Here is a 25,097-nt window from a genome sequence, read left to right as displayed (position 1 = left end):
GGCAGCCAGTTTACTGAGAGTCTTCTACAGTTCAGTAGTTGTTTGGATAATTGTGTCACTCACTGTCTTTATACAGGTTGCTGTTTATCTATAACACGTATTCATGGAGCGCTTTGCTTTAGAAAGATGTTTTTTAACATCTAACTTCATGTGAAAGTATTCCCTCTTTGTTTCTGTCACAGTACAGCGCTGCTCTGATGGATTCGTATTTTCTAATTGTTTCAGCTCCTCTAAAACGACTACTGACTACTTTTTACTGTTCGGGGAAAGTTCTGTGAATGAAACACAAACGGAGCAGAACAGGTTGCCTTATATGGATATTTTAGGGGTGTGGATGATGCTAATGACGACATCTCAGGAATGTTTATCTCCTCATGAACAGGTGACGTTCATCAGGCTGAAACCAGAGATTCACTACAAGTTTTTGGTGTTAAGTGAGTTTGTTGAATCTGACTTGTAGCATTCATACGAACAAACCTCACAGAGAAAAGTCAGAGCTGTTGACCAGTGAAGGGAGGGACAAGTAGGGGGGGGGGGATGCACCTGTCCTTGATGTGTCCCTCAGCTTCTGTGTCCCCTGGGAAACAGCTTCCCTCTGGGCGGACGGTTCCCCCCTGAGGGTCAGATTGAATCAGGGTGACAGTAGGGCACCTGGCCTGCCGCCACACACACGGATAAAAACACAAGGTTAAATGAATGATAATGTCCAATATGTCTTTGTGCCTTCATCAAGTTCCCATGTCACACATTTACAATTTTAAAGTTAAAACAGTGTTCATGTTGATTTGTAGGACAATGCAGAAAAAGTAGTGTTCTCTTGTGAATATAAAAACTAAACATACTACAAAAAAAAAGAATAAATCCTGCACACAGCAGCATCATTCTGCCGGGTGATGAACAAACATCAGCAGCACAATATGAAATGACCCAGAATGAATGTTGTACCCTCGTTCAGCATCTGCAAGACTTTCACTGTTGTGGCTTTCACAAGGGGTCACAAGAAAAATCTAACGTTTAATAAGAAGCTAACTTCATTATGCTAAAACTTTGGTTCTAAATATTATTCTTGGCCTGGGATACTGGAGCCAAGCCAAAATATTTCCTTCAAAGTTGGCATTTTATTATCCAGAATCTCAGTGGTAAATCATCCAGCAAAGCTACAGAGCTCCTAGGTTTTAGGGGGAAAAATGTTTGATAATTTTTTGTTTGACAAATTCTTTCATATTAACAGTATTATCAGCTAAAGGAATAAAGATCTTGTCAGAAAGAAAGAGGCAAATGACGACTTCACAGGTTTTTCTCCCCGGAGCTGAAATGACCTGAAAAGTTTCTTATACTGTTGATCTGAGGTGTACACACACACACACACACACACACACACACACACACACACACACACACACACAAGAAGTGAAGGTAGGGCTGTTGGACAGGCTGTGTGTCTGCTGGGAGCTTGTGGACCTCTTTCTTGTTTTGATGTCGTACTAATTAGAATATCAGACGATAACACTCTGTGTGTGTGTGATCACCGCTGTTCATTGACACACTTCCCTACCAGAACCTCTCAGAGGGGTCGTGTTTGAAATGCAGCAGCAGTACCACCTCCTTGCCGTCCTGAGTGTGTGTGTGTGTGTTGTGTGTGTTGTGTGTGTGTGTGTGTGTGTCTGTGTGTGTCTGTGTGTGTGTGTGTGTGTGTGTGTCCTGGTCCTGTATTCTTGGCTTGGTCTTCTCTAAACTCGCTGAACCAGGTCGCACTGTCTGTTCGACACCAAAAAACAACAATCAGCAGCAGGACGAAACTTCAACACCTTCGCTGTTTGAAGCTTTGAACATCATCGCTGTAGCTTCCATCTGTGACCAGGGACTTTTTACCCACAATGAGATCAAACCAATCGTCAACAGATAGTTGAGAGAACGACCAGCAGTGACTGAGGTCAGGGGGCAAATAAATTATTAGAATCATTAAACATCACACCAACTGGCCCAGATTGGAACGGACTTGGTCCACCTTTCTCTTGTGATGATGTTAAAATCAAAAATGCAAAGCGTATCCCGATTCAGGTCACTGTGGTAGCAGGCTAAGTAAGGTAGACCAGAATTCCTTCTTCGTGGACATTCCCACGATGGGATATGCCCCAGGTCACCTCCCAGTTTATGTTCAGAATACCTCCACAGGTGTGCGCACATGAAGCATCCTGATCAAATGTCTGAACTTCACCAGGCTCCTTACAGTGTGAAGGAGCAGTGGTTCTACTCGAGAGTTCATGAACCTTAATGCTGCCCAGACGTACTGTGAATTTTGTTTCCAAAATCTCATTCTTTCAGTCGGACTACCCAGAACCATGGTCGCAGGTTGGATCATATGTTAAATTAACTGCTTATTCAAAAACTTGGCAAAACTACACCACTGGCAAAAAGTAGTTCAATAAAACAGACAATCTCCAGTCCTCAGCGTTACCATCAGAGCCTCTCTATGAAAATCACACACAAAAATGGTGAAAGACCCTGAGAGAAAAAACACCCACCAACAACTAGCTTGACTTGAATTGACTTATTTCCAAGAACATAGAAACTCACTCTGTTTATACAACGACCGGATCATAGCCTCATAGCAACAGCCTTGGTATTTCATATTCTGGCAGCCGCGCCCACAAGTACCCCCAGGGACACAGTCATAAGTGTCCAAAACCACAAAACACATACAGACTGGATGGGCAAACTCCTATAACCCCAGCAGCTGGCCACCACCCTGTAAAAGTACCAAACTTGTCCCACACCCAAGTTTTAGCTTCTATGACCACCAAAGCCACAGTTCTTCTGGCCTTGTGATAGTTGTCTGCCGATTCGGCAGTTCCTTCAGTATACCCCGCCTAAGAGGCCTCCTTTCTGTGCTTGACAACTTCCTGTTCCCCCAGGCGTCTGCCAGCAGGTTCCTGGTTTGAGGCTTCAAGAGGCACAGATGACCTTCAGGCCACAACTCCAACCAGCCATATCAGTAATGGTGTTTTTTAATGGTGTTTAGCCCCCGTGTCCCTGGGTTGATGAGATGCAAGAATTTGCTCTGTAGGTGGGAACTGACGACTTTGCAGACAAGACCTCAGCAAGATGTTCCCAGTTCACCTTCACTACATGTTTGGGTTTACTTCATCTGTCAAGTATTCATGGTTTTCATGTAATAATGTAGCACGGGATACAGGCCCCTGAGAAGGGGCAGGCCTAGCAGAGGGAGCAGCTGATAATTAGGTCAGAGAGCACAGGGGTGACGGTGCTGCAATTTGACTGCCTGTGTGACTGTCCCTTCTCATGCTGCTGCCCATGTTTGCTGAAGAAATAGCAGAAAGGTAGTCCTTTTATAAACCTGGCTCAGAGCAGCACTGGCTACTGTTTATTTTAGGTGCAAGTTTAATTTTTAATCATTGTTGCTAGTATTTATTTACTGTTTTTAGAGCAGGTTTTCTAACTCTTTTCTTTCTCTTTCTAGTACTGCAGTTGGTGAAGGCCTCCAGTCACAGGAGTAGTTGAGAGTTTACTCACCTTTGATAGTTTGTGGTATGTGTTGACACATTATTTAGTTGTCTGATTGATGAGCACCAGGCCGCAGTGCAACTGTCTATCAGGTCTCTTCTCTAGCCTTGTTTTTATGGATTTTTATACTTTTAATTGATTTTAATGGCATGGCATGACCCACACTGACTGTCTTGGTTTCGTCATCGAAGCCCCTGCATTTTTAACTGTCACAATAAGCTAAAACATGAAAAACCACGAGCATGGTCCTTTAAAAACAAGCTTTCCCATCCTGCTCAGCTGCAGGATAGCTTTCTCCCCGTCTGTCACTTTTCTGTCATTTGTCGCCACATTAACGTCGGCTTCAGGGGCTCTGAGGGTGAATTTTACATGACACAAAAGATTCTCTGTGTGTGTGGTGAATATTATGTATTTAAAGGGACATTTTAAGGCTCTTTAGCGTGTCCCCTCACATATGTTTTGACTGTCGGAGTGTGTGTGTGTCCTCTCTTTCTTCTCCCCCACTCCCATTTTCCATCCTTCCCTCTTCCCAGTCCCTTATCCCACCCCTCTGAATGTTGGTGTGGTCCCGCCCCCCTTTATATCTGTGTCATTACTCCACCCGAGTGTGTGTGTGTGTGTGTGAGGATTTCTCTTTGTAGCGAGTCCAACTTGGCACTGATGCAGTCTCTGTTGGGAAAAGTGTGTGTTTAAATGTGTGTGTTGTCACAGGTACAACTAGGACAGCAGGCAGGGAGGAACAAGGACTTGGTGAGATGAAAAATAAAGTTTTGGAAATAAAACCGCAGTGAATATTCATAAGGGAGATCCAGAACAAAAACAGGACACTGACATTTTTTAATGAAGTCTTTTTGTACTTTTGTTTTCTTTTGACATTCTAGCTTTTATAATGAATAGGAGTCTTCAATTCGGAAAACAGGTTTTTCTACCATCGTCCCTGTAATGATGATAGAAAAACACAAGTTTCAGCCTGTGTGTCCACCGCTTTGCACGGTGCTTACATTCAATGAAAGGACAACCATTTAAATGTTTTAATCCTGTTACAATTTTAGGAGCGAGCGGAGGATTAAAGTCCCTCACTTTCACAGTTCAGCTTCAACAAAGTGACGACGGATTCTGCTCAATGAGACAAGCTGATGGTGTGTTTGAAAGGATAACATGGGATTAAGTTGTTTTCTGACATTTTTTTGGTGCCAAAGTCAAACATTTTGCTCCAGAATAAGATGAGATGGGACTTTCTACTTTTCCCGCAATTTCAGAGGAAATTAATGTACATTTTACAGAAGGCTGAAACATTCTAGATGCAGATAAACGTGGCTGTTGCTCAATAAAAATCTGAGAATCAGTCTTGTTTCAGCTCAACACAATGACTTGTAGACATCATCTATTATAAAGACCTTTCCCCTTTCCTTTCTCTTTCCCTCCATTACTTCCTTCTTTGACTGATCACAGTAGCAACTACAGCAGTCAGATGTAAAAATGGGTGACAAAATAAAGAATAAACCTGAATAAATTAATGGTTTAATGAAAATTATGCAAATTATGTATTGTGGCCTTCACAGTCACCAGATCTCAACCCAACTGAACACCTATGTGAGATTTTTACAGCGCTCTCCCCCACCATCATCAAAACACCAAATCTTTTAAAAAAATATTTTCAACCCTTTCGGCAGTTATTATTATTATTATTAATAATAATATATTATTATTAATAATAATAATAATAATAATAATAATAATAATAATAATAATAATAATATTATCATCATCATCATCATAAATGATTCTGTATCTCTTGATTTATGTTTGGAGCCAATGCAGGAAGTATTGTGTCTGAGTCTATGTCTTCCCACTGACTTGCAATTAACACTATGTGATGTCATTGCTTTTTAGACACTGACAAATTCTGAAAATTCAATGTCTTCTCAGCCTTTTAAAGTTTAAACAGGATCTGTAGCTGAGCGTATGTCTGAGAAATTTATATAAAATCGCTGGAATATGCTACAAAAAACCCCAAAACAAGGACACCAAAAAACATACAGAAGAAAACTAAAGAACAATAGGGTGAGAGCTCATCACACTGGTCTTTATTGACTGTTGTCGTGCAGCTACACACAGCGTTCGTGTCTCTTTCTCAACCACACATTTTGTGGTTAAAACAGAGAGAAGCTGTCACACATGTAAGTACAACATCACCTCCTGTTCACTTCCTTTCAGCTAAACAGTGTTTTTCTACCAACACGTTATTTCATTCATAAAATCAATGTTTTAACATAATCAATTAATCATTTCATTATAAATACTTCATAGTATTGTACTACTATTGTATACAGTGTGTCTATTACATACACTGCACATTTATATAACATTATATACTTTACTATGGTAGGAGTTTTTCTGTGGCCATTGATCGTTATATCTCCCAAGTCTCCCCTTTTCTCCCTGTACATGCTCCCCCTTGGTTTCCTAATTAGTCGATTTAGTGTATCTCTTATCACAGCTATGTGGATGATACACAGCTATACTTTTCTTTCAATTCAAATGAGCATAGCAAAGTCTCCACCTTGCAAGACTGCCTAACAGCTATCAAGGACTGTCAGATAACTTCCTCAGACTTAACCCCAACAAAACAGAAGTTCCTATTATAGGCCCTGAGAGCATTTCTGAGAAAACACAGCAGTGTATTGGTCCTTTAGCAGCAAATGTTATGCGAGCCTCAAGAATCCTAGGAGTCTTCTTTGACCAACACATGAACATTGAGTGTTACATTAAGAAAGTGGTCCAATCCTTTTTCTTCCAACTAAGAAACATTGCAAAAATCAAAGCTATACTATCCTCTCAAGATCTGGACAAACTCATTCATGTTTTTGTCTCCTCCCGTTTTGATTGTTGTAACTCACTGTTCGCAACCCTGAGTCGCTCTTCTGTGTCTCAGCTCCAGTTGGTCCAAAATGCGGCCGCCAGACTGTTAATTAATACACGATGTCAGTCACACATCACACCAGTGTTGGCCAGTCTACAATGTTTACCCATAGACTGTAGAATTGATTTTACGCGTGTTATTGTTTCAATATTGATATTTCCTGTTTTTAACTTTCTATTTTATTTTATTTTTCCCTCAGTTGTTTGCAATGTACAGCACCTTGTAACTCTGGTTTTGAAAGGCGCTTTATAAGTAACGTTTAGTTACTTACTTACTACAATTACTATCATGTATTGTACTTAACATATAATTATATTACATATTGTGGTAGCGCGGGTCGGGTCGTCCACTAATCGGAAGATCAGTGGTTTGATCCCTGGCTCCTCCAAATGTTGAAGTGTCTTTGGGCATGATACCGAACCCCATATTAGCATTAGAGACATTATACAACGCTTAGGATAAAAAAAGCACTGGATCACTTCCTGATGAGCGGGTGGGCAACTTGCATGACAGGCTCTGCCATCAGTGTATGAATGTGTGTGTGAAAGAATGAAGGCTGGTATGAAGTGTAAAGGCGCTTTGTGTGGTCAGTAGACTAGAAAAGTGCTATATAGATGCAGTCCATTTACCATTCCACACTGTGGCTGTCAGAGTTGCACGAATATAGCCAAAAGTATTGTAACATATATATATTGTATATAGTTGTTATCACATCTCTCTTAACTTCTTTAATTTCTTATTTTTTATTATTTAATTCATTATTTGTTTTCTTTCATCTCAGGTGAATTTCCCTCAGTGATCAATGAAGTCTTATCATAAAACTCTGAGTCATTTCAATTGAGAGTTGAGGATGTTTCTTATCAAAAGAGCAGCTTCAAGTTTGGCCTTGGTTTATAAATGCATAGAAACACAGTCTTCTAGGTTAGTTTAACTGTCAGTGAACACACCACGCAGGTATTGATGTGCCACTTGTTGCTTTTCATCTTGACTTTTAGGTTTTGTTTTTGTAGATCTTTTCTTCATTGTTATGGTGTTGTCTGCTTTATTGCAACTAAACAAAGAAAGTTTCCTCTCAGTAGTCTGTGATGAGGAAACCACGACACTGAGCCACGGACACAGAGGAAGGAGGAGGGTTTTTCTAGATGTTACTAATCTGATCAAAGAGTTTTTTTAGGTTTAATATCAGCAAGTGTTATGATGGAGGAAACATCTCTACTGCTGCTGCTCTGTAAGTACAATTTGTGTGTTTCTGATTTAATGATAACAACTAGACTCCTGTTGTTCATTTAAACGTGTTTCCAGTTTGGTTTTTATATCAGTCTCATGTCTGTGGTTTTTGGTTCTTAGAATGATCTTCACATTCATTTACTTTGAGACAATCAGATCATGTTTTTACAGAAGGTTCCCATAATGTTTTTATTTATTTTCTTGATGATTTTCTTCTTCTTGTTCCACCAGTTTTACTCATAAAATTCACTTCACTAGTTATGGTTAGTCCTCCTCAGCCTACATAGTTTCTACAAGGGTCAGTGTGTAGCAAGCAACAGTCCTCAGTCATACTTCCTTAAGATAACAACTAGTGTGAAAACAAACTTCAGTTTCAACTTCAAGGGCTGACTGCCACTCAGTCCAGTTCAACAAACAGGGAAAAAGTCTGTGGGCATCTGGCAGACTGGTGGAGGGACAGAGTCAGACTGGGACAGAAACATGACAATAATACTTATGTACTTTTACTGTAGTAGGACTTCTTAAGCAGGACTTTTACACATAACGGAGTATTTTTACTTTACTTTTTGGTACATTTACTTAAGTAAAGGATCTGAGTACTTCTTCAACCACTGAAGTCAGGATATCTTCAGCTCTGCTGCACAGATATGGACCATTTTTTAATTTCCTGAGTCCCCAAACTTTAACAAAGTGACAAAATATATCACTCGAGTTTCCCAATGATTTAATGTTTTAATACAACTATATTAGGAATGCTCTATTGAGAATATTATGTATCTGTGCGTTACATGCTGTTTTTCAGAACTTTTATATAACACTGCTGTCAGAATGTTCAACATTAACATACTGCAGGAATTTTCCCACTGACCTCTGTGCTGTGAATCATTGGCTCCAACACACATTTAAGTGGCCATGAGACAAGTAACAAGATAGGAAAGCAGCCACACAAAATTAAATTGATCTTTTCAGATATTCATCAAAATTTTTGTTTTTTTCTTCTTCTGAATTACTGATAATGTAACATCAATGTCTACTTGTCTGTCAATCAGACGTTGCTGCATTTTAAGGGGTCAAAACCATAAAGGTGGTGAACCACTCGTCTGGATGATGTCTTAAAAACTTTCTCAAACTGATTAAGTGAAATTGTTTTACAGAGTTTTACATCACTGTAAAAACAACAAAAAAAAGATTGTTGTAAGAGTGTTCTTTGACATAATTAATGCCACACCCACCATCAGGGGTCACAATTAGGTTCAATCATGGGACAGATTTTTTCAGCACTGTTTATTTGTGGGCTGACGTTATACAGGTGCAGTGAAAACATACGTGTTTTTGATGTTTTTATTTGTATAAAACAGTTTTAGGGTTGTATCTGAGGGCTGATGTCATCATTTCCATTAATAGGCTAATCTACACACAATAAACATTGGCCTGCTTCATTTATGGTTGAAGCAAAATACTGTTATTGACAAAAATCTGTTCTGATCAAATAGGACAAATTATGTCATGTACCTGTATAAGTGCATAAGATGTTACAAGCCCATATTTATTGGAATTTCCATGAGCCTTGTGTTTACATTGTTATCAGTCATTCAGTCAGACAGTGCTGTGGCTCTCTGATCTCACGTAGTGTTGAAGAGTAAAGTTAAATATCTGGTTTAGTGTAGAACATGAAAGAGATCTCTCCTCCTTTCTGTGCTCATTCTGTATCAGTAAAACCGAACCAAGATCAGTCTGTCTGGTGTCTGTCACTTTCCTCTGATGTCTTGTTGATTGTAAAACCTCAAACCAACCTGAGTGTCATTTCACTTTAGTTGTGAGTTCACTGCTGTGCTGCACAACAAACCAAGGTTAGTAAACTTCTTTTATCACAATCATAGAAGCTCTCTTATTTTCCATCACCAGGCTTCATAATTCAAAGCAGTGTGGATGTTACAATGCAATAATGATAATAATGTAAAGCATGTCAAACTAACAGGAAGTCAGTGAGTTCAAGATCAGCCTGGGTAATTAGTTCAGTTTCAGAGACCTTTAAAAGATTATTTATCATCCTCTCCTCCCTCCAGCTCACCTGACTGTGAGTCCCAGCAGCTCTCAGCTGTTTGAAGGAGAGTTTGTCTCTCTGAGCTGTGAGGAGGACGACAGCTCTGCTGGATGGACGCTGAGGAGGAACACAACCAGAGAAACCAGAGCTGAGTGTGACAGCTGGGGAGGATCAGCTGGTTCCTCCTGTAACATCAGTGTAACAGCCCCTTGGGACAGTGGAGTTTACTGGTGTGAGTCCAGAAAAGGAGCAACCAGTAACAGCATCAACATCACAGTCACTGGTAAGTTCAGACTCTGGAGTTAGTATTGATGAAGCTGAGTGTAAATGATGAAATGCTGTAGTTTGTCTCTGTGTTGAGGTGGATCAGTGATCCTGCAGAGTCCTGTCCTCCCTGTGATGGAGGGAGATGATGTCACTCTGCACTGTAAGACAAAGACCTCCAACCTCCCAGCTGATTTCTATAAAGATGGCTCCTTCATCAGGACTGAGCCTGCAGGTCACATGACCATCCACCGTGTTTCCAAGTCTCATGAAGGCCTCTACAAGTGTCACAGCAGCAGTCATGGAGAGTCTCCATCCAGCTGGATCACTGTCACAGGTGAGGAAGTTAAAGACAAATCTTTCAACTTTTAATATGTTATATTATGTTGTCACTTTACACAAACGGAGCTGGACAGAATTCACCTCTGTTGTCATTTTATGTGTTTATTTACTTAATATTAAAATATTAGTCATTATTTTTTACATATTATTTGAAATGAGCTTCCAAATCTGGCAAACAAACAATAAACAATATAGATGATGTTTAAATGTCTAATAAACTGCACCATTCTCAGTAATCTGATCACTTTCTGAACAGTAAAATTAGTGAACATGGAATCCATTTTATAAATTCATGTGCTTTTAATCATATATTTTTTGGTCATTTTAGAGAAACCCAGCACCACATCTCAACCTACACCACCCAGCTGGATCACTGTCACAGGTAAGGAAGTTCACTTTGATTTTACCACTTATTTCATCCACATGTTCACCTGACCAGATGTTTCTCCTTGTGAACCTACAGCCACAGCCCTGTCCCCTCTCTCTGTAGCCCCGCCCCTGGTATATAGACTGGCCTACCATCTAGTGGTGTTCTCTCCATACTTCATCTCCACTCTCCTCATGATGTCTTTATATCGACACAGGACCACAGGTAACTCCCCTTAGAGACACTTAGTAATGATCAATCAATTAATCAGTCAATCATGTGTTGCACAATATCTCTATCAGTGAACATTATTACAGTTATTTAGTGTTGATTATATTATTTACATTATTATTTACAACAGATCCTTGCCTCTGTCAGTCAGTTCAAACTCTTTATCTCTAACTCTTCACACAACAGGATATGACATCTCCATGGCAACACCCCCGCCCAACCAGGCTGCAGAGGGATTGGCTGAGGAAAATGATGACATCATGGAGGTCACCACCGAGCATCACTTCTGAGCTGAACACGTCAGAGACAGTTTACAGTGACAGTAGTGAACATGAGAACATGAGAATTAGAACAGAAGCTGAACATTTACAATATGAAGTCACTGCTTTACATTTGTTCTGTTACTTTACTGCCAGCAACATCCATCTTTGTAACTCTGTAACTGAATATTTTGAATAAAGTTTTTTTTCATTCCTCTGCCTGATGTCTGAGCTGTGCTGCAGTGACTGCAGAGTAAATGAAGATCTGATCACATGTGCTGAGTGTGTGTGTTTTCTACAGATTAGTCAGATGGAAAATACTTGTATTTGTTGTGGTTTGGTAAACATGGTGAGACTGTCTGTCTGTGGTTTGTTTGATCAGTGTTTCTACAGAAAATCATTAATAGTTGTGTATTATTAGCATGAAGGAAAAAGGGAATTTAGGGGGAAATGTCAGACATGCTCCTTTTTATCTCACCCAGCTGGACAAGCATGTCTGTGTTTGATTGACAGCTGCTGGCAGCCTACCGGTGTTACACTGTACCAGACAGAGACAAAGTAAACAAGCTGCTGGCAGCCAATACAGTGAGGCTAAAATAGGAGTGATGTGAGATCTACGGCCAGTCCTAGTTAATAGCCTAGCTGCTGCATTTCGTACGAGCTGAAGACGTGCCAGGGCAGCTTGACCAAGGCAGGTGAGTGTATACAATCCAAATATGACAGCTCTGCAATAAATGCTACATTAACTAAGCTGATACATTTTCAGTTTTTGTTGACATTGTCAGAAATGTGATAATTTCCTTTAAATCTATTATTAGGTCATAGTGGGTGGTGGTGGTGTACTGGAGTGTATTATATTTAAAAGTGTTCCTAATATTTTGCCTCCTTCATGTATGTTAATGGTGTGAGCTTTGCTGAAACATGGTGCAAAACACAGTGTTAGAGATCTTTTATGTAATTATGAGAAGTGTAAGCAAGGAAAAAGACATCACCTACAATAGTGTCACACTGTGAGCACCAGGATGTTGACTGCACCCCATTTAACAGCCGCAGATGTCACGCTTGATCTCATTCCTTTCCACATTTTTTACATTGGTAGAATATCACAAAACCAATAACCAGCAAACCAACAAATAACAGACTTATGACTGATGCAAAATGTCTGTTTGTGTCTCCAGCCATGGTGTTTCGCAGTGGAAAATTGAAGAGCAGAAAACAGATTTGTCGGCTAATGACGGTCTGATGGAAATTTGAAGGAAATCTATTTGTGCTGTGCCATTTTCTTAGTACAGTTAGCTTTTTCCAGTTGTGCTCTCACTGGATACCTCAGTTAGATATTAGATTTGATCCCCAACATGCACACCAGATACCATAACCAGAGAATAAGTGGGTACATTAGCCAGGATGTGTCAGTCAGGGAGAAAATGTGATAATCATTAACATTATCATTAACAGTAGAGAACAGCACATGATGTGATGATATGCATCTTAAGGTATTGGTTCTTTACTTAAGTAAAGGATCTGAATACCTCTTCCACCTCTGCACCTGTATTGAACATCAGCGGATATGTTTCAGGGCTGGATCAATCTGAGGCACCTCTGCTTCCACCCCTCATTGTACTGTATGCAGCCAACACAACAGGCTGTGTTAAATTCAATATCTTTTCAACATTTTAAAGTTTAAACAGGATCTGTGGCTGAGTGTATGTCTGAGCAGTTGAGTTTCAAAGTTACAAAGGACCCAACTGAGTTGGATCATTCCTCCTGTAGACTGACGTTATAAATCTATATAAAATCGCTGGAATATGCTACAAAAAACCCCCAAATGATTGCACACATCTGTTCAATAAGCCACACAGTTTGATGTTCATATGATGTTTGTGGAGCAAAGTGTGTGGGACAAGTAAGACACCAAAAATATACAGAAGAAAACTAAAGTACAATAGGGTGAGAACTCACCTCACTGGTCTTTACTGACTGCTGTTGTGCAGCTACACACAGTGTTCATGTCTCTTTCTCACCACATTTTTGTGGTTAAAGCAGAGAGAGGCTGTCACACATGTAGGTACAACATCACCTCCTGTTCGCTTCCTTTCAGCTAAATTGTTGCCACCCACAGGAACATACAGTGTTTTTCTACCAGTGAGTTATTTCATTTATAAAATCAATGTTTTAACATAATCAATTAATCATTTCATTATAAATACTTCATAGTATTGTACTACTATTGTATACAGTGTGTCTATTACATACACTGCACATTTATATAACATTATATACTTTACTATGGTAGGAGTTTTTCTGTGGCCATTGATCGTTATATCTCCCAAGTCTCCCCTTTTCCCCCTAGTACATGCTCTCCCTTGGTTTCCTAATTAGTCGATTTAGTGTATCTCTTATCACAGCTATGTGGATGATACACAGCTATACTTTTCTTTCAATTCAAATGAGCATAGCAAAGTCTCCACCTTGCAAGACTGCCTACCAGCTATCAAGGACTGTCAAATAACTTCCTCAGACTTAACCCCAACAAAACAGAAGTTCCTATTATAGGGTTAGTTCAACTGTCAGTGAACGCACCTCGCAGGTATTGATGTGCCACTTGTTGCTTTTCATCTCGACTTTTAGGTCTTGTTTTTGTAGATCTTTTCTTCATTGTTATGGTTTTGTCTGCTTTATTGCAAATAAACAAAGAAAGTTTCCTCTCAGTAGTCTGTGATGAGGAAACCACGACACTGAGCCACGGACACAGAGGAAAGAGGAGGGTTTTTCTAGATGTTACTAAACTGATCAAAGAGTTTTTTTAGGTTTAATATCAGCAAGTGTTATGATGGAGGAAACATCTCTACTGCTACTGCTCTGTAAGTACAATTTGTGTGTTTCTGATTTAATGATAACAACTAGACTACTGTTGTTCATTTAAACGTGTTTCTCAAAATGATCTTAACATTAGTTTACTTTGAGACAGTCAGATCATGTTTTTACAGAAGGTTCCCGTAATATTTTTATTTATTTTCTTGACGATTTTCTTCTTGTTGTTCCACCAGTTTTACTCATCAAATTCACTTCACTGGTTATGGTTAGTCCTCCTCAGCCTACATAGTTTCTACAAGGGTCAGTGTGTAGCAAGCAACAGTCCTCAGTCATACTTCCTTAAGATAACAACTAGTGTGAAAACAAACTTCAGTTTCAACTTCAAGGGCTGACTGCTACTCAGTCCAGTTCAACAAACAGAGAAAAAGTCTGTGGGCATCTGGCAGACTGGTGGAGGGACAGAGTCAGACTGGGACAGAAACATGACAATAATACTTATGTACTTTTACTGTAGTAGGACTTTTCAAGCAGGACTTTTACTCATAACGGAGTATTTTTACTTTGCTTTTTTGGTACATTTACTTAAGTAAAGGATCTGAGTACTTCTTCAACCACTGAAGTCAGGATATCTTCAGCTCTGCTGAACAGATATGGACAATTTTTTAATTTCCTGTGAGTCCCCAAACTTTAACGAAGTAACAAAATATATCACTCGAGTTTCCCAATGATTTTTAAAAGGAGTAACATGACGTTCTCATGTTTTAATACAACTACATTAGGAATGTTATATAGAGAATAATATGTATCTTTGATTTAGATGCTGTTTTTCAAAACTTTTATATAACACTGCTGTCAGAATGTTCAACATTAACATACTGCAGGAATTTTCCCACTGACCTCTGTGCTGTAAATCATTGGCTCCAACACACATTTAAGGGGCCATGAGACAAGTAACAGGAAAGGAAAGCAGCCACACAAAATTAGATTGATCTTTTCAGATATTCATCAAAATTTTTGTTTTTTTTCTTGTAAATTACTGATCATGTAACATCAATGTCTACTTGTCTGTCAATCAGATGTTGCTGCATTTTAAGGGCTCAAAACCATAAAAGTGGTGAACCACTCGTCTGGACGACGTCTTAAAAACTTTCTCAAACTGTTAAACTGAAATTGTTTTACAGAGTTTTACATCACTGTAAAAACAAAAAAAAAAGATTGTTGTAAGAGTGTTCTTTGACATGATTAATGCCACACCCACCATCAGGGGTCACAATTAGGTTCAACCATGGGACAGATTTTTTCAGCACTGTTTATTTGTGGGCCGACGTTATACAGGTGCAGTGAAAACATATGTGTTTTTGATGTTTTTATTTGTATAAAACAGTTTTAGGGTTGTATCTGAGGGCAGATGCCATCATTTCCATTAATAGGCTAATCTACACACAATAAACATTGGCCTGCTTCATTTATGGTTGAAGCAAAATACTGTTATTGACAAAAATCTGTTCTGATCAAATAGGACAAATTATGTTAATGTACCTGTATAAGTGCATAAGATGTTACAAGCCCATATTTATTGGAATTTCCATGAGCCTTGTGTTTACATTGTTATCAGTCATTCAGTCAGACAGTGCTGTGGCTCTCTGATCTCAAGTAGTGTTGAAGAGTAAAGTTAAACATCCGGTTTAGTGTAGAACATGAAAGAGATCTCTCCTCCTTTCTGTGCTCGTTCTGTATCAGTAAAACCAAACCAAGATCAGTCTGTCTGGTGTTTGTCACTTTCCTCTGATGTCTTGTTGATTGTAAAACCTCAAACCAACCTGAGTGTCATTTCTCTTTAGTTGTGAGTTCACTGCTGTGCTGCACAACAAACCAAGGTTAGTAAACTTCTTTTATCACAATCATAGAAGCTCTCTTATTTTCCATCACCAGGCTTCATAATTCAAAGCAGTGTGGATGTTACAATGCAATAATGATAATAATGTAAAGCATGTCAAACTAACAGGAAGTCAGTGAGTTCAGGATCAGCCTGGGTAATTAGTTCAGTTTCAGAGACCTTTAAAAGATTATTTATCATCATCTCCTCCCTCCAGCTCACCTGACTGTGAGTCCCAGCAGCTCTCAGATGTTTGAAGGAGAGTTTGTCTCTCTGAGCTGTGAGGAGGACGACAGCTCTGCGGGATGGACGCTGAGGAGGAACACAAGCACAGAAACAAGAGCTGAGTGTGGAGTTAAATGGGGAAGATCTGCTGGTTCCTCCTGTAACATCAGCTACATGTTACCCTGGCACAGTGGAGTTTACTGGTGTGAGTCCAGAGAGGGAGCAACCAGTAACAGCATCAACATCACTGTCACTGGTAAGATCAGACTGTGGAGTTAGTATTGATGAAGCTGAGTGTAAATGATGAAATGCTGTAGTTTGTCTCTGTCTTCAGATGGATCAGTGATCCTGCAGAGTCCTGTCCTCCCTGTGATAGAGGGAGATGATGTCACTCTGCACTGTAAGACAAAGACCTCCAACCTCCCAGCTGATTTTTATAAAGATGGCTCCCTCATCAGGACTGAGCCTGCAGGTCACATGACCATCCACCATGTTTCCAAGTCTGATGAAGGCCTCTACAAGTGTCACAGCAGCAGTCATGGAGAGTCTCCATCCAGCTGGATGACTGTCACAGGTGAGGAAGTTAAAGACAAATCTTTCAACTTTTAATATGTTATATTATGTTGTCACTTTACATAAACAAAGCTGGACAGAATTCACCTCTGTTGTCATTTTATGTGTTTATTTACTTAATATTAAAATATTAGTCATTATTTTCACATATTAATTGAAATGAGCTTCCAAATCTGGCAAACAAACAATAAACAATATAGATGATGTTTAAATGTCTAATAAACTGCACCATTCTCAGTAATCTGATCACTTTCTGAACAGTAAAATTAGTGAACATGGAATCCATTTTATAAATTCATGTGCTTTTAATCATATATTTTTTGGTCATTTTAGAGAAACCCACCACTACATCTCAACCTATACCACCTAGCTGGATCACTGTCACAGGTAAGGAAGTTCACTTTGATTTTACCACTTATTTCATCCACATGTTCACCTGACCAGACGTTTATCCTTGTGAACCTACAGCCACAGCCCCAGCCCCTGTATGTGTAACCCTGCCCATTGGATATGTAGCCCCGCCCCTTGTGTTCAGACTGGCCTATCACCTAGTGGTGTTCTCTCCGTACCTCATCTCCACTCTCCTCATGATGTCTTTATATCGACACAGGACCACAGGTAACTCCCCTTAGAGACACTTAGTAATGATCAATCAATCAATCAATTAATCATGTGTTGCACAATATCTCTATCAGTGAACATTATTACAGTTATTTAGTGTTGATTATATTATTTACATATAGATCCTTGTCTCTGTCAGTCAGTTCAAACTCTTAATCTCTAACTCTTCACACAACAGGATATGACATCTCCATGGCAACACCCCCGCCCAACCAGGCTGCAGAGGGACTGGCTGAGGAATATGATGACATCATGGAGGTCACCACCGAGCATCACTTCTGAGCTGAACATGTCAGAGACAGTTTACAGTGACAGTAGTGAACATGAGAACATGAGAATTAGAACAGAAGCTGAATATTTTCAATATGAAGTCACTGCTTTACGTTTGTTCTGTTACTTTACTGCCAGCAACATCCATCTTTGTGCTGCAGTGACTGCAGAGTAAATGAAGATCTGATCACATGTGCTGAGTGTGTGTGTTTTCTACAGATTAGTAAGATGGAAAATACTTGTATTTGTTGTGGTTTGGTAAACATGGTGAGACTGTCTGTCTGTGGTTTGTTTGATCAGTGTTTCTACAGAAAATCATTAATAGTTGTGTATTATTAGCATGAAGGAAAAAGGGAATTTAGGGGAAACTGTCAGACATGCTCCTTTTTATCTCACCCAGCTGGAGGGGCATGTCTGTGTTTGATTGACAGCTGCTGGCAGCCTACCGGTGTTACACTGTACCAGACAGAGACAGAGTAAAAAAACTGCTGGCAGCCAATACAGTGAGGCTAAAATAGGAGTGATGTGAGATCTACGGCCAGTCCTAGTTAATAGCCTAGCTGCTGCATTTCGTACGAGCTGAAGACGTGCCAGGGCAGCTTGACCAAGGCAGGTGAGTGTATACAATCCAAATATGACAGCTCTGCAATAAATGCTACATTAACTAAGCTGATACATTTTCAGTTTTTGTAGACATTGTCAGAAATGTGATAATTTCCTTTAAATCTATTATTAGGTCATAGTGGGTGGTGGTGGTGTACTGGAGTGTATTATATTTAAAAGTGTTCCTAATATTTTGCCTCCTTCATGTATGTTAATGGTGTGAGCTTTGCTGAAACATGGTGCAAAACACAGTGTTAGAGATCTTTTATGTAATTATGAGAAGTGTAAGCAAGGAAAAAGACATCACCTACAATAGTGTCACACTGTGAGCACCAGGATGTTGACTGCACCCCATTTAACAGCCGCAGATGTCACGCTTGATCTCATTCCTTTCCACATTTTTTACATTGGTAGAATATCACAAAACCAATAACCAGCAAACCAACAAATAACAGACTTATGACTGATGCAAAATGTCTGTTTGTGTCTCCAGCCATGGAGTTTCGCAGTGGAAAATTGAAAAGCAGAAAACAGATTTGTCAGCTAATGACGGTCTGATGGAAATTTGAAGGAAATCTATTTGTGCTGTGCCATTTTCTTAGTACAGTTAGCTTTTTCCAGTTGTGCTCTCACTGGATACCTCAGTTAGATATTAGATTTGATCCCCAACATGCACACCAGATACCATACCCAGAGAATAAGTGGGTAGGTTAGCCAGGATGTGTCAGTCAGGGAGAAAATGTGATAATTATTAACATTATCATTAACAGTAGAGAACAGCACATGATGTGATGATATGCATCTTAAGGTATTGGTTCTTTACTTAAGTAAAGGATCTGAATACCTCTTCCACCTCTGCACCTGTATTGAACATCAGCGGATATGTTTCAGGGCTGGATCAATCTGAGGCACCTCTGTTTCCACCCCTCATTGTACTGTATGCAGCCAACACAACAGGGTGTGTTAAATTCAATATCTTTTCAACATTTTAAAGTTTAAACAGGATCTGTGGCTGAGTGTATGTCTGAGCAGTTGAGTTTCAAAGTTACAAATCCGTAGACTGACATTATAAATCTATATAAAATCGCTGGAATATGCTACAAAAAAAACCAAATGATTGCACACATCCGTTCAATAAGCCACACAGTTTGATGTTCATATGATGTTTGTGGAGCAAAGTGTGTGGGACAAGTAAGACACCAAAAAATATACATAAGAAAACTAAAGTACAATAGGGTGAGAGCTCACCACACTGGTCTTTACTGACTGCTGTTGTGCAGCTACACACAGTGTTCATGTCTCTTTCTCACCACATTTTTGTGGTTAAAGCAGAGAGAGGCTGTCACACATGTAGGTACAACATCACCTCCTGTTCGCTTCCTTTCAGCTAAATTGTTGCCACCCACAGGAACATACAGTGTTTTTCAACCAATGAGTTATTTCATTTATAAAATCAATGTTTTAACATAATCAATTAATCATTTCATTATAAATACTTCATAGTATTGTATTACTATTGTATAGGGTGTGTCTATTACATACACTGCACATTTATATAACATTATATACTTTACTATGGTAGGAGTTTTTCTGTGGCCATTGATCATTATATCTCCCAAGTCTCCCCTTTTCCCCCTAGTACATGCTCTCCCTTGGTTTCCTAATTAGTCGATTTAGTGTATCTCTTATCACAGCTATGTGGATGATACACAGCTATACTTTTCTTTCAATTCAAATGAGCATAGCAAAGTCTCCACCTTGCAAGACTGCCTACCAGCTATCAAGGACTGTCAAATAACTTCCTCAAACTTAACCCCAACAAAACAGAAGTTCCTATTATATGGTTAGTTCAACTGTCAGTGAACGCACCTCGCAGGTATTGATGTGCCACTTGTTGCTTTTCATCTCGACTTTTAGGTCTTGTTTTTGTAGATCTTTTCTTCATTGTTATGGTTTTGTCTGCTTTATTGCAAATAAACAAAGAAAGTTTCCTCTCAGTAGTCTGTGATGAGGAAACCACGACACTGAGCCACGGACACAGAGGAAGGAGGAGGGTTTTTCTAGATGTTACTAAACTGATCAAAGAGTTTTTTTAGGTTTAATATCAGCAAGTGTTATGATGGAGGAAACATCTCTACTGCTACTGCTCTGTAGGTACAATTTGTGTGTTTCTGATTTAAACATAACAACTAGACTACTGTTGTTCATTTAAACGTGTTTCTCAAAATGATCTTAACATTAGTTTACTTTGAGACAGTCAGATCGTGTTTTTACAGAAGGTTCCCATAATGTTTTTATTTATTTTCTTGATGATTTTCTTCTTCTTGTTCCACCAGTTTTACTCATAAAATTCACTTCACTGGTTATGGTTAGTCCTCCTCAGCCTACATAGTTTCTACAAGGGTCAGTGTGTAGCAAGCAACAGTCCTCAGTCATACTTCCTTAAGATAACAACTAGTGTGAAAACAAACTTCAATTTCAACTTCAAGGGCCGACTGCTACTCAGTCCAGTTCAACAAACAGAGAAAAAGTCTGTGGGCATCTGGCGGACTGGTGGAGGGACAGAGTCAGATTGGGACCACTGAAGTCAGGATATCTTCAGCTCTGCTGAACAGATATGGACCATTTTATAATTTCCTGTGAGTCCCCAAAATTTAAGGAAGTGACAGAATATATCACTCGAGTGCCCCAACAATTTTTAAAAGGAGTAACATGACGTTCTAATGTTTTAATACAACTACATTAGGAATGTTATATAGAGAATAATATGTATCTTTGATTTAGATGCTGTTTATCAGAACTTTTATATAACACTGCTGTCAGAATGTTCAACATTAACATACTGCAGGAATTTTCCCACTGACCTCTGTGCTGTAAATCAAGTAACAGGATAGGAAAACAGCCACACAAAATTAGATTGATCTGTTCGGATATTCATCAAATTTTTTTTCTTGTGAATTACTGGATAATGTAACGTCAATGTCTAACTCAGATGTTTCTCTGCAACAATATCAAAGCTTGTAGGGATAGATATTTTTATTTTTTTAACACTTTGGCAGTAACAGGGAGGAGGCAAGTCATTCAGTCAGACAGTGCTGTGGCTCTCTGATCTCACGTAGTGTTGAAGAGTAAAGTTAAACATCCGGTTTAGTGTAGAACATGAAAGAGATCTCTCCTCCTTTCTGTGCTCATTCTGTATCAGTAAAACCAAACCAAGATCAGTCTGTCTGGTGTTTGTCACTTTCCTCTGATGTCTTGTTGATTGTAAAACCTCAAATCAACCTGAGTGTCATTTCTCTTTAGTTGTGAGTTCACTGCTGTGCTGCACAACAAATCAAGGTTAGTAAACTTCTTCTATCACAATCACAAACCTCACTGACTTGGAAGCTCTGTTATTTTCTGTCAACAGGCTTCATAATTCAAAGCAGTGTGGATGTTACAATGCAATAATGATAATAATGTAAAGCATGTCAAACTAACAGGAAGTCAGTGAGTTCAGGATCAGCCTGGGTAATAAGTTCAGTTTCAGAGACCTTTAAAGGATTATTTATCATCCTCTCCTCCCTCCAGCTCACCTGACTGTGAGTCCCAGCAGCTCTCAGATGTTTAAACGAGACTTTGTCTCTCTGAGCTGTGAGGAGGACGACAGCTCTGCCGGATGGACGCTGAGGAGGAACACAACCAGACAACACATGTCTCAGTGTGGAGCTAGCTGGGGAAGATCAGCTGGTTCCTCCTGTAACATCAGTCTAATAGCCCCTTGGGACAGTGGAGTTTACTGGTGTGAGTCCAGAGAGGGAGCAACCAGTAACAGCATCAACATCACTGTCACTGGTAAGATCAGACTGTGGAGTTAGTATTGATGAAGCTGAGTGTAAATGATGAAATGCTGTAGTTTGTCTCTGTCTTCAGATGGATCAGTGATCCTGCAGAGTCCTGTCCTCCCTGTGATAGAGGGAGATGATGTCACTCTGCACTGTAAGACAAAGACCTCCAACCTCCCAGCTGATTTTTATAAAGATGGCTCCCTCATCAGGACTGAGCCTGCAGGTCACATGACCATCCACCATGTTTCCAAGTCTGATGAAGGCCTCTACAAGTGTCACAGCAGCAGTCATGGAGAGTCTCCATCCAGCTGGATCACTGTCACAGGTGAGGAAGTTAAAGACAAATCTTTCAACTTTTAATATGTTATATTATGTTGTCACTTTACACAAACGGAGCTGGACAGAATTCACCTCTGTTGTCATTTTATGTTTATTTACTTAATATTAAAATATTAGTCATTATTTTCAAATATTATTTGAAATGAGCTTCCAAATCTGGCAAACAAACAATAAACAATATAGATGATGTTTAAATGTCTCATAAACTGCACCATTCTCAGTAATCTGATCACTTTCTGAACAGTAAAATTAGTGAACATGGAATCCATTTTATAAATTCATGTGCTTTTAATCATATATTTTTTGGTCATTTTAGAGAAACCCACCACTACACCTCAACCTACACCACCCAGCTGGATCACTGTCACAGGTAAGGAAGTTCACTTTGATTTTACCACTTATTTCATCCACATGTTCACCTGACCAGATGTTTCTCCTTGTGAACCTACAGCCACAGCCCTGTCCCCTCTCTCTGTAGCCCCACCCTTTGTCTGTGTAGCCCCGCCCCTGGTATATAGACTGGCCTACCATCTAGTGGTGTTCACTCCATACTTCATCTCCACTCTCCTCATGATGTCTTTATATCGACACAGGACCACAGGTAACTCCCCTTAGAGACACTTAGTAATGATCAATCAATCAATTAATCAGTCAATCATGTGTTGCACAATATCTCTATCAGTGAACATTATTACAGTTATTTAGTGTTGATTATATTATTTACATTATTATTTACAACAGATCCTTGCCTCTGTCAGCCCGTTCAAACATTTTATCTCTAACTTCTCACACAACAGGATATAACATCTCCATGGCAACACCCCCGCCCAACCAGGCTGCAGAGGGATTGGCTGAGGAATATGATGACATCATGGAGGTCACCACCGAGCATCACTTCTGAGCTGAACACTGACAGTAGTGAACATGAGAACATGAGAATTAGAACAGAAGCTGAAGATTTACAATATGAAGTCACTGCTTTACGTTTGTTCTGTTACTTTACTGCCAGCAACATCCATCTTTGTAACTCTGTAACTGAATATTTTGAATAAAGTTTTTTTTCATTCCTCTGCCTGATGTCTGAGCTGTGCTGCAGTGACTGCAGAGTAAATGAAGATCTGATCACATGTGCTGAGTGTGTGTGTTTTCTACAGATTAGTCAGATGGAAAATACTTGTATTTGTTGTGGTTTGGTAAACATGGTGAGACTGTCTGTGTCTGTGGTTTGTTTGATCAGTGTTTCTACAGAAAATCATTAATAGTTGTGTATTATTAGCATGAAGGAAAAGGAGAATTTAGGGGGAAATGTCAGACATGCTCCTTTTTATCTCACCCAGCTGGACAGGCATGTCTGTGTTTGATTGACAGCTGCTGGCAGCCTACCGGTGTTACACTGTACCAGACAAAGACAAAGTAAACAAGCTGCTGGCAGCCAATGCAGTGAGGCTAAAATAGGAGTGATGTGAGATCTACGGCCAGTCCTAGTTAATAGCCTAGCTGCTGCATTTCGTACGAGCTGAAGATGTGCCAGGGCAGCTTGACCAAGGCAGGTGAGTGTATACAATCCAAATATGACAGCTCTGCCCTAAATTCTACATTAACTAAGCTGATACATTTTCAGTTTTTGTTGACATTGTCAGAAATGTGACAATTTCCTTTAAATCTATTATTAGGTCATAGTGGGTGGTGGTGGTGTACTGGAGTGTATTATATTTAAAAGTGTTCCTAATATTTTGCCTCCTTCATGTATGTTAATGGTGTGAGCTTTCCTTTTTAAGCAAGGAAAAAGACATCACCTACAATAGTGTCACACTGTGAGCACCAGGGTGTTGACTGCACCTCATTTAACAGCCACAGATGTCACGCTTGATCTCATTCCTTTCTACATTTTTTACATTGGTAGAATATCACAAAACCAATAACTAGCACACCAACAAATAACAGACTTATGACTGATGCAAAATGTCTGTTTTTGCCTCCAGCCATGGAGTTTCGCAGTGGAAAATTGGAGAGCAGAAAACAGATTTGTCAACTAATGACGGTCTGATGGAGATTTGAAGGAAATCCATTTGTGCTGTGCCATTTTCTTAGCACATTTAGCTTTTTCCAGTTGTGCTCTCACTGGATACCTCAGTTAGATATTAGATTTGATCCCCGACATGCACACCAGATACCATACCCAGAGAATAAGTGGGTAGTTTAGCCAGGATGTGTCAGTCAGGGAGAAAATGTGATAATTATTAACATTATCATTAACAGTAGAGAAGAGCACATGATGTGATGATATGCATCTTAAGGTATTGGTTCTTTACTTAAGTAAAGGATCTGAATACCTCTTCCACCTCTGCACCTGTATTGAACATCAGCGGATATGTATCAGGGCTGGATCAATCTGAGGCACCTCTGCTTCCACCCCTCATTGTACTGTATGCAGCCAATACAACAGGCTGTGTTAAATTCAATATCTTTTCAACATTTTAAAGGTTAAACAGGATCTGTGGCTGAGTGTATGTCTGATCAGTTGAGTTTCAAAGTTACAAAGGACCCAACTGACTTGGATCATTCCTCCCATAGACTGACGTTATAAATCTATATAAAATCGCTGGAATATGCTACAAAAAAACCCCAAATGATTGCACACATCTGTTCAATAAGCCACACAGTTTGATGTTCATATGATGTTTGTGGAGCAAAGTGTGTGGGACAAGTAAGACACCAAAAAATATACATAAGAAAACTAAAGTACAATAGGGTGAGAGCTCACCA

The 25,097-nt window shown here is 39.5% G+C and overlaps 3 protein-coding genes across 4 annotated transcripts; all 3 read left to right on the top strand.

Moving 5' to 3' along the window:
• The first annotated feature begins 7,366 nt into the window (after positions 1–7,366).
• Positions 7,367–17,827, top strand: LOC137174833 (low affinity immunoglobulin gamma Fc region receptor III-A-like). The gene is made up of 7 exons (XM_067580318.1): positions 7,367–7,676; positions 9,490–9,525; positions 9,742–10,002; positions 10,081–10,320; positions 10,654–10,707; positions 17,140–17,289; positions 17,471–17,827. Exons 1-7 carry the CDS (start codon positions 7,643–7,645, stop codon positions 17,572–17,574), a joined length of 879 nt encoding a protein of 292 aa, XP_067436419.1. The 5' UTR covers positions 7,367–7,642; the 3' UTR covers positions 17,575–17,827.
• Positions 13,914–17,111, top strand: LOC137175124 (Fc receptor-like B). The gene is made up of 5 exons (XM_067580819.1): positions 13,914–14,044; positions 15,839–15,874; positions 16,091–16,354; positions 16,433–16,672; positions 17,005–17,111. The coding sequence occupies exons 1-5, from the start codon at positions 14,011–14,013 to the stop codon at positions 17,109–17,111; spliced, it is 681 nt and encodes a 226-aa protein (XP_067436920.1). The 5' UTR covers positions 13,914–14,010.
• A 2,214-nt stretch (positions 17,828–20,041) lies between the features above and the next one.
• LOC137174324 (Fc receptor-like protein 5) lies at positions 20,042–23,553 on the top strand. 2 transcript variants are annotated; one of them, XM_067579546.1, is made up of 7 exons: positions 20,042–20,315; positions 21,469–21,504; positions 21,736–21,999; positions 22,078–22,317; positions 22,648–22,701; positions 22,810–22,932; positions 23,129–23,553. In XM_067579546.1, the coding sequence occupies exons 1-7, from the start codon at positions 20,282–20,284 to the stop codon at positions 23,230–23,232; spliced, it is 855 nt and encodes a 284-aa protein (XP_067435647.1). In that variant the 5' UTR covers positions 20,042–20,281; the 3' UTR covers positions 23,233–23,553. The 2 variants fall into 2 exon arrangements, with proteins under 2 accessions (XP_067435647.1, XP_067435646.1); XM_067579545.1 differs by having other exon boundaries at positions 22,783–22,932.
• The last annotated feature ends 1,544 nt before the right edge of the window (positions 23,554–25,097 follow it).

This window comes from Thunnus thynnus, chromosome 22 (assembly GCF_963924715.1).
Source record: "Thunnus thynnus chromosome 22, fThuThy2.1, whole genome shotgun sequence".
Taxonomy (NCBI): Eukaryota; Metazoa; Chordata; class Actinopteri; order Scombriformes; family Scombridae; genus Thunnus; species Thunnus thynnus.
Note: the sequence above shows the minus strand (reverse complement) of the source record. Positions and strands in the feature narration are given on the sequence as shown.

What these genes read in the sequence shown, in the direction of transcription:
- LOC137174833 (XM_067580318.1), top strand. Translation starts at nt 7,643, where the DNA reads ATGATGGAGGAAACATCTCTACTGCTGCTGCTCT. An exon ending in GTGCTGCACAACAAACCAAG is followed by an intron (nt 9,526 to 9,741) that starts GTTAGTAAACTT and finishes TCCTCCCTCCAG; the next exon opens with CTCACCTGACTGTGAGTCCC. An exon ending in CAGCTGGATCACTGTCACAG is followed by an intron (nt 10,321 to 10,653) that starts GTGAGGAAGTTA and finishes TGGTCATTTTAG; the next exon opens with AGAAACCCAGCACCACATCT.
- LOC137175124 (XM_067580819.1), top strand. Translation starts at nt 14,011, where the DNA reads ATGATGGAGGAAACATCTCTACTGCTACTGCTCT. An exon ending in ATCTCTACTGCTACTGCTCT is followed by an intron (nt 14,045 to 15,838) that starts GTAAGTACAATT and finishes ATTTCTCTTTAG; the next exon opens with TTGTGAGTTCACTGCTGTGC. An exon ending in CAGCTGGATGACTGTCACAG is followed by an intron (nt 16,673 to 17,004) that starts GTGAGGAAGTTA and finishes TGGTCATTTTAG; the next exon opens with AGAAACCCACCACTACATCT.
- LOC137174324 (XM_067579545.1), top strand. Translation starts at nt 20,282, where the DNA reads ATGATGGAGGAAACATCTCTACTGCTACTGCTCT. An exon ending in ATCTCTACTGCTACTGCTCT is followed by an intron (nt 20,316 to 21,468) that starts GTAGGTACAATT and finishes ATTTCTCTTTAG; the next exon opens with TTGTGAGTTCACTGCTGTGC. An exon ending in ATATCGACACAGGACCACAG is followed by an intron (nt 22,933 to 23,128) that starts GTAACTCCCCTT and finishes CTCACACAACAG; the next exon opens with GATATAACATCTCCATGGCA.